This window comes from Chiloscyllium plagiosum, chromosome 26 (genome assembly GCF_004010195.1).
Source record: "Chiloscyllium plagiosum isolate BGI_BamShark_2017 chromosome 26, ASM401019v2, whole genome shotgun sequence".
NCBI classification, from domain to species: Eukaryota; Metazoa; Chordata; class Chondrichthyes; order Orectolobiformes; family Hemiscylliidae; genus Chiloscyllium; species Chiloscyllium plagiosum.
Window position 1 is genome coordinate 15,987,257 of NC_057735.1, and position 9,691 is coordinate 15,996,947.

The 9,691-nt window shown below is 36.7% G+C and overlaps 1 protein-coding gene across 2 annotated transcripts; it reads left to right on the plus strand.

The window, feature by feature from the left end:
• The first annotated feature begins 666 nt into the window (after positions 1 to 666).
• Positions 667 to 8,950, plus strand: LOC122563128 (acidic mammalian chitinase-like). Of its 2 annotated transcripts, none has more exons than XM_043716578.1 (9): positions 667 to 800; positions 1,014 to 1,070; positions 1,612 to 1,777; positions 2,742 to 2,866; positions 4,274 to 4,397; positions 4,525 to 4,707; positions 5,500 to 5,616; positions 6,978 to 7,119; positions 8,250 to 8,950. In XM_043716578.1, exons 1-9 carry the CDS (start codon positions 724 to 726, stop codon positions 8,501 to 8,503), a joined length of 1,245 nt encoding a protein of 414 aa, XP_043572513.1. In that variant the 5' UTR covers positions 667 to 723; the 3' UTR covers positions 8,504 to 8,950. The 2 variants fall into 2 exon arrangements, with proteins under 2 accessions (XP_043572513.1, XP_043572514.1); XM_043716579.1 differs by having other exon boundaries at positions 732 to 804.
• Positions 8,951 to 9,691: the final 741 nt, after the last annotated feature.

Genomic DNA, 9,691 nt, shown 5'->3' on the forward strand with positions numbered 1-9,691 from the left:
ATGTCATTTCCTGGTCTTTTTCTCAGAGGGTAGTAGATGGGGTCTAACTCGATATTTTTGTTGATAGATTTCCGGTTGGAATGCCATGCTTCTGGGAATTCTCATGCATGTCTCTGTTTGTCAGGTTCTTTGGTATTTAGTGACAAAAAATTACATTGCATGTTTATTTTTATTTCAGTGAGTTTAGTCCTACTGCAAAGATCACTGGGTAAGTGTTGCATACTTATAGATATTATAAAGCTTTTTTTAATTATTCCAGGAAAAGGTAACATAGTGTAAATATTACTGGGGTACTGACCCAATCAAGTATGATTTCAAATCTCACTGTGACAATTTGAGAGCTTGAATTTGTGATAATATTAAAGTTAATGAAAATTGGAGCCAATGTACAAAGTATGACTGAATTGATTTCATTGGTTTCATATTATCAATCATAGTCACAGTTAACACCCTTGCGTCAAATAAGCAACAGTACATGAACCCAATCTCAACTCAAAAACCATGATTTGTTGATAGCCTAGTGTCTTGTAGATTTCTACAGATCATTGTCTATAATATTTCAAATAACTGCACGTTTTCTTCACACTTTAGTCTCTTCCTATAAGCTGGTTTGTTACTACACAAACTGGTCTCAGTAGAGACCATCCACTGGTAAATTTGTTCCAAGTAATCTTAATTCATAGTCCCTACCTGTGCACTCATCTGATTTATGCCTTCGCCAGTATGACAGATAACAAACTCACCACCTATGAATGGAATGATGAAACTATGTATGTGAAATTCAATGATCTGAAAAAAAAGTAAGTCTTCATTCACTCTGTGCTCTAATATTTACAAATTTAAGATCTAAGTTATAATTAATTTCATGTTAAACTACTTCAACATTTTGCAAGAAAATGATCGATAACATTATTTTGTGAAATCTTACTGTGGTTGAGAATTGAATATTCATATACTCTGCTTTAGGTTACTGCAAAACTGAAATTGACAGTTTGTGTACTTTTACTCAACAGAAATTCCAAGCTGAAAACACTTTTAGCTATTGGAGGTTGGAATTTTGGTACCAGCAGGTAACATTACTCATCAATTTAATTTTGCAAATTGGTGAACATCCCAATGTTAAGTGAGTTGAGAGTCCAGAATGTCAACAATTCTGTGTTTAATTAGTAAACTGAAATATGCGAATTTTCCTGCATGAAATGATGGCAACATATGCCTAGTTTAAAAGGTTTTAAGTAAGTATCTTATTAGGTTGTTCACGTTGCCAAAAATCATAACAATGCAAAATAAATCCCCGATATAAGTTTATAATTGAAAATTTGTACTTATGAAAACTGTTATATGCTTAAATCAGAACTTATATTTGAAGAATTGTTGGGTCAGTGCTGGAGTTTGTCAAGTTAAAGAGACAGCATTCCTGCTTGTAGCTTTCACATCTTGTTCTAAACGTCTCTGTCCTTTGTTTCATGTTATTCTGTTAACTAGTGGAGGTTACTATGGGCATGTCAAGTATTCAAAAATTAAATGCTGGACAGAAATATTCAGTTGGTTTTCAAGTGGAGATTGATCAATTTAATGCATTCTCTATTTTCAAACTGTTCCCGTGATTAGATTTACTAGCATGGTGGCTACATCGCAGACTCGCAAAATATTTATCGATTCTTCAATCGATTTTCTGAGGAAGCATGGATTTGATGGTTTAGACCTGGACTGGGAGTATCCTGGATCCCGAGGCAGTCCACCGGAAGATAAACAACGTTTCACAGTCTTGGTTAAGGTGAAAGGTCTAAGTTTACCATGGTTACTCTAACACTATGTGAGAGCATCACAAGAAAACACCTTTGTAATTAATTCAGAAAGCAATTATCTTCCATCTCATTTTTTTGTAATTATATTTTACTCCTTTTCAAATTTGTGAATGATGGTGATCAACATAACATGTGGAGATTAAATATAGAAACCCCAAAACCAGTAATGCTTCCCAAATGTCACTGAGGGCCAACTAGAATGCATAGAAACCTGAAACATGGGAAATAGGGACAGAAGTAAACAATGTGAACCTGCTCCTGCATTCAATGTAATCATGGCTAATCGTCCAACTCAATAGCCCATTGCTGCACACCCTTTGATTCCTTTAATCCTAAGAACTATATCTACATCTTCCTTGACAATGTTCAATATTTTGGCCTCAGCTGCTTTCTGTGGTAGAAATTTCACAGGGAAACCACTCTCTGAGTAAAAAAAATCTCTTCCTCTCACTCCTAAATGGGCTACATCGTCTCTTTCGACTGCGACTTTCATGGAAATGGATGCATTGGAAATGGCCTTCGTATAAATAGTTAAGGCGGTAGATCAGGGAAATATACTCAACATCACAGAAGAAAATAATCCCTTAAATAGAGGCAAAATATAAAAAGCTGAATCTGACATGAACCATAGACCCAGAAGGATGCTCTCTATTGAAAACAAACTTGTGGTGAGTTTGACCTGACAGACATCACACCTCAGGCAGGTAGCAAGATTGAGAAATCAGGCCCTTGTTGTAACCTCACACAGTACAGGAACCTGCACAGTTAGCATCTCTCTCCATTGCAAACCAACCATCCAAACCAACTGCCCTCTTCTGATCAACTGACAACTGATGTTGACTAACAAAATTCCCATGAACAGTGCACTACGGCAACTATTTTCTGAGAAATGTTTATCATAATTTAAAATCAAAGAGTGATCCCTCTCTGTAGGAATTGCTAGCGGCCTTTAAAAAAGAGGCACAATCTTCCAGCAAGGACAGACTTCTGCTGACAGCTGCTGTTGCTGCTGGAAAAGAAACCATCGATGCCGCATATGAGATATCCAAAGTTTCAAAGTAAGTACAACTTATAGAATGGTTCAAGCTTACAATCTTTGGGAAAAAGCATTTATAAAGCATGTTGTAACTGAATTAGTTGAAGTTTAATGAGACATGGGAAGAACAATCAAAGCTTTTTAAAGAATGTGAGCTTTGAAAATGTTGAGACAGAAGTTGTCCTCATGTACAAACATGACATAGACAGCCTTTTTAAATCACTTTTTTTCTTCTTCCCTAACGTTCCTGACCATTTATTCAATGTTGAGTTCAAGCAACAAGTCTGTTTTAATGACATTTCCTACACTAACGGCTAAAAGCAACATAAGTGAAATATCCTTAACTAGATTAAATTTTCACTGTAAAAGGGGATATGGGCTCAGTTGCAGAGTGCTGAAGTTAAAACATTGAGAAGTGCCAGCAGCCTGGGAACATGACTTAATCCTGCCCAATTCCAGATTTTACCTTGGAACAAAACTTCCCTTCAGTCCTTCATAATCTCCAATTTGACGTCCAGCTAATTTTCAGAGAACTGGAAGGATTATCCTTCCAAAGCCTTTCTGCCAACTTTTTTCTCCTTTCTGCCTTCAGCAGCAGTGCTGACTGATTTCAATCTGACTCCTGGACGAGGGCAGAGTAGATGTCATCATCATCACTGCACTCTGTTATTGAGTGGAAACATGTCAGTGGTAAGCTCATAGTGTGGCAGTGTGAAAATGAAACACTAATAGATTCTCAAAAGTTTTCCCTGTTGCAAGAGGGTCGTTTTAATAACATTTTCCCCAAAGCAATGACAAAAGTGATACAATATCCTGTCCACTACAGGAAATAAAATTTATTTTTAATTTTGTTCTTCTTTATTCTTTCTGCTCAGTTCCACAGTTTACAATCATACAATCCCTACAATGGAGAAAGTGGCCATTTGAGCCGGCAAGTCTGCACTAACTCTCCAAAGAACATCCTGTTCACCACTCCTCATTTCCAATGAATAATCCAATGACCCGGAACATACCTGGACACTACGGCACAATTTAGCATTGCCAATCCACCCAGTCTGCACATGTTTGAACTTTTACAAACATCTGATTTCACTGTAACTGTAGGTTCCAAGAGCTCCAATGAATGAAGCAGTATGAGATCCTCCTTTGGAGATTGAGGCTGCTTGATGTTTCCTATTGTCTGAGACACAGTTCTCCTACAAAATGAAGACCACCACCTGGTGCTGAGCTGAGGAATAAAGAAACACCATCATTAAGAATTGCCTTAGCTCCAATAATCAAAGAATAGAATGTAAACCAGGAGTATTACCCAGGCATCAATGCTTTACAATAGAGCCATTGACTGAGTAATACTCGTAACTATTATTGTGATTAACTATACAAAATAATTTTGAGTTATCATGCTTCAAGTCGTATTATTTTTAAACAGATACTTGGACTTCATCTCTGTTATGGCATATGATTATCATGGCTCTTGGGAGAGAGTGACAGGACACAACAGCCCTCTGTATCATGGCTCTACTGACCGAGGCCAATTTATTTACTATAATGTCGTAAGTATGTCTGTAAACAGGATAGCCAAATTTGGTTATATTCATTATCACTGTAAAATATTACAAAAATTAACACATTTGTGTTGATTGAATCTCAGTAAAGCTAACAAGCCAAACTATGTTGCAGAACTTCACTATGAATTACTGGAGAGAAAACGGTGCCCCATCAGAGAAGCTGATTGTTGGATTCCCAACATATGGACGTACCTTCACCCTAAGCATCTCACAAACAAGTGTTGGTGCTCCAGCGTCAGGTCCTGGTCAAGCTGGAATATTCACCAGGGAAGCTGGTTTCTGGTCCTTCTATGAGGTAATTACAGTGAAAATGATATCAATTTATCACAGAGTAAACTCTTCAAAATTATCTCATCATGCAATCTAATAACAATAGTTGTCACATTTCTGGAATCTCCATTTCATTTCAATTGTGTTTTCATGTTGCACGGAAGACATATTTCTTGAGGATGAGTCATTAACTACCATACCTGTGTATGTACCCCTCTCTCTATATAGGTACATTTACAGGTATAATACTTACCTAATGATCCTTATTCAAGAAACATGTTTCTTGAGGATGGGTCATTAACTACCATACCTGTGTATGTACCTCTCTCTCTACATAGGTAAATATACAGGTATAATACTTACCTAATGATCCTTATTCAAGAAACGTGTCTTGTCCAACTTGAAAATGCAACTGAAATGAGACAGGGAGTCCTGAAATGTGGTATCTATTGTGTATTAGGTAAGCCCTTGATGATAATCTTCCCTTCCTTTGTGATTAGTCCTGACTGTTAGCATTTAAAGGATTTTACCACACCCATTAAATAGTCAGTATTATGTTAAAATGTTAGTTTTTTGAAGGTATATTTCTTTCCTATTAACATTTCACTATTTTTCTCTCACATTTAAACATACTTTGTGAAGTCTATACTGAACTGTTTGTACCTGTATTTTTTTATAGATAATTTCCGAATGAAGTCTATTTTAGAAGTTAAGAAAAGAGTTAAATAAATCCTGAAAATAACTTGAAAGGAGACTATGAAGAAACAGGATAAATTTGCCTGATATTTCAACAATATTTATTTATTTTGATTGACAGATCTGCAAATTTTTGAGAGGTGCTACTATTAATTTTATTGAAGACCAGAAAGTTCCGTACGCAGTCAAGGGTAACCAATGGGTTGGATATGATGATCACCAGAGCTTTACAACCAAAGTAGGGGCTTTGAGTTTTTCTTCAGAAGTTTATTCAGAACCATGGGTATTCTATTTACAATCTATTCAATCTACACTTGTTAAAATAAGTTTATTTAAAAAAACGTAAATCAATGGAGCTCTTTTCAACCATCAACTCAGAAACTGTGTAAGTTACAATATTCAATTTTTATCAAAATTGGTTTACATCATTGACAAAATAGAGAACAAAGATAAATGGTCCTGAGTATTGTTTGGGAAAATAAATTATCCAGTGATTACTGGCTCAACACTTAAAGCTCTGCAATTTTACAGATTTCATTGTGTATGAAATTAATTCCAACAGGTTGTTGTGATTTACTACTTAAACTTGGTCGAATTATGAAAATGTGACAATTTGTTTTAACCTGATATGACAAGAAAGATATATTTAATTTAAGGTTATAATAGCAAATGTCATGTCGACAAAAAACAGGTAATCTCAGAGCATCAACACTACAAGTTAGGATATGAGGATTTGGCAACTTTTGGAGATATACATATTCATGTCATTTCATATGATGCATCCCACACTTCGTGTGATGTGATGGGCTTGTTCTGTGTGCCATAATTTGTCACAAATTTACTCTATATTTTCGAATGGACACACAAATAGATTTTGTATTATAATAAACTATGTGCATCAGAATATCATATCACATGACTAACAAAATCACTGAGTACCCTGTATATGTAGGTAGATTTTGTCATTGAGATCAAGCACAATTAATCAAATTGTCCAACTGGATGAAGCAAAGACAGGAGTTGTGCATTGAGACGATATGCAAGTCATATCGCAACTAAGCCTGCAGGAGTTACCCTGAAAGTTAAATCTTCAGCTTGGCAATTATTCAAAGTCTGGAAATATCTTAATTATGTCCCAAACTCTGAATTAGAATGGGAGATATTGGAGCATTTTGACTTATTAATAGTTACAGTTGACCAGGGAAAATTAGAGGGATGCAAATCTGCTGTAATTCATGGGTAAGCTTTAAACAGAAACCATCACCCTTCTCTGAAATCTATCACTGACATTCCCTGTCGCTAACTACCTATCTAGTCCCCACTAACCAATGGCCCTCACCCCTTGTCCAACTCCTGCATCACCACAACCCAGCTCCCAGGAGAAACTGAAGTAGATGTTGATCAATGCTTCCCACCTCATTTCCACTGCAATTCATTTGTTCTTTTGCATATTCCTTGGAGCTATTAAACAAGAATATAACAGTCATTGAATGCACAATATTTCAGAGAAGTGAAGGACTAATGTATTCAATGGAATTCTAATGTGAATCAAACAAATATACCTTTGAATTGTATCTTTCATTCTGTGATTCCCTGTAGATTCAGTGGCTGAAGGCTCACAGTTTTGGAGGTGCCATGGTATGGGCTTTGGATCTGGATGATTTTTCTGGAAATACATGCAGCCAAGGAGCTTACCCTTTAATCAATACTTTGAAGTCCCTCCTTAACATTCAAATTGCTGGTAAATTATTGCACATGACACGCAAATTAAACTGCATTTTGTTACTGTCTTGAATAGTATGTTAACTTGTCCAAAATTTCACGTCCTCTTGCCTTGCTCATTCTTTCATTTTCTATTTGCATAGTGATGTTCAGGTCTACAGGTATATAGGAAGTATCTCTGTAAGCTTCTTACATTGTAATGAAGCATAAATAAAAGTAGTGTAGCTGAGATGCCTCATTACTGCATCTCTGGACTGATTATCTCTGACCCAATAACCTAGTTCCTGAATAAGTGATCTTCACTATTTATGTGCAATGCCATGACAGAATGAGTAGTACGATGGTAAACAATATTGTATTATGTACATAATGGCAATGTACGTGTATGGAATGAGCTGCCAGAGGAAGTGGTGGAGGCTAGTACAATTGCAACATTTAAAAGGTCTGGATGGGTATATAAATAGGAAGGGCTTGGAGGGATATGGGCCAGGTGCTGGCAGGTGGGACTAGATTGGGTTGGGATATCTGGTCGGCATGAATGAATTGGACCAAAGGGTCTGTTTTCGTGCTGTGCATCTCTATGAGTCTATACAAAACATACAATTCTTGGTTTAAATTACATTGGAAGAAGGTGTTTCTTGTTCAAATGCAAAACTTTTAAAACTTATTTTCCTGTCACTTCCCATGGCTTCATCCCACTTTTGCTCTGAAGCCTCCTTCAGGCCTGTCTTCAACCAAATATTCCCCACTTTTCCAGTGTATATCTCTGCTTTACACACTATTACCTTAAAAACTTTAGCCATTCACTGTGAAGCTCTATTTCTAACACTTTCATCATACCATTGTCCCTACAAATCTTCATCAAATTATCCCTCACTGTCCACAGCTTCAGTCACCTCCCCAGTTTTGTTGCTACTTTGCTCCATATGGCTTTATATCTCAGTGCAACACTCAAGGTGCTAGGCAAAGTCAGGTGTTGTGAAGAAGCTCTTTCCAACATTAGGCATTAATTTCATAAATACACAAAGCTTCCTATTCATATACCTGTTGTTGCAAAATGAAATTACCTGAAAATATCAAGGGATGAACAAAATCTTAATGATTTGGATTCAAGTAATTTGATTAAAATGCTATTTCTTTGGTTCACAGGCGGTGGTTCAATAACACATAACTCAACTTCATCTGAATCCACACCTCTCAAGCCATCTGTTCCAAAAGTAGCTACACCAACTGACCCTCATACAAGTACAAACAGCTGGTGTCATGGCAAACTTCCAGGGTTGTATGCTGATCCAGATGATCGTCAAAAATTTTACAACTGTGGTGGTGGACAAACCTTCCATCTGTCTTGTCCTGAAACGTTGATCTTTAGTCAAAATTGTAAATGTTGCAATTGGCCTTAATTAATATAACATTGGTGAATATATTTGTTGGTGACAAATGCCATCAAAGTATGAATGAAATCTCAAAGTACATAACAACAACATGAATATGATGGTGTGCAGTTTTGTCATTATATTTACCAGAATTGTATTTCTCTATTTTCATTTTACTAGCCAGATTGTTGAGATATGCTTGCTTATTTTTTAGGAAAGATGCTTTATAACTAAAAATGGTTTAGAGAATCACACAAAGGTCATTTATTAACCATTTGTCAAGATGACCATGTATAATGTAGTGATGGGAGACCCTGAGAATGATTGTGTTGATTTTGTAATTGACTCTGGACGCAGTAAATAATGACCAACCTCAATTCATTAAAGTTGGCTTCTTTTTCCTGTATTCCTCTGCTTTACCTGCTTTTTTTCCCCTATCATGCAGAAGAATAAAACAATTTAGGTTAAAAAAAAGCACAGACTGAATATTTTCTGCTAATTTATTTTACTTTTGTAATTCTTTTTGTCTCTGAGTCATTTGCACCAATATAGAAAGGTCCAAGGGTTCAAAAAGCAATTCTTATGGCATCATCCATTAAACTAGGGATGCAGAAATGAAAGCCCTATTGTATTCAGTGACACAAATACTAACATTAAAAGTACAAACATTGGTGCCATCTCAGTATATCAACGTGATCTTCCTCTCTCTGGGTGATGCTGCTGAGGTGGGAGTTGGGCTGCTGATTGCTCAGTCCCTTGGCCATAGGTGAACTAATGCCTGTCCTCTGTTGCCTGAGCCCAAGAATGTTTCTGTGTGTTTGGTGGATCCTGTACAAGTGCAGATGCCATCACATTTGTTGTAATTACTGGATCTGGTCAGTATCCCCTCAATCTGGATGTGTAATGGAGCCTACCTGTCTGCTGGAGATGAACAGGCAGCTGGAGGAGACTCAAAGCACTCAAATTGCCCTCTCACTTCACAACAGCTTCCTGGACCTCATGGTCAGACACAGGTCTGAAAACAAACGTGGTCATTACTGATTGCCCTTCCTGATCTACCTCCCTGTGTCAGTCACCAACCTCTCCATGAAGGAAGCTCTGTACTCACAGTATGAACAATGCCAGAAGTCATGGCTTTAAAGCATTACTTTGTCAGCCATATATGTCCACTCAGTACTTTTTATTTCTCTCCCAGATATTTCCCTGAACTTCGCT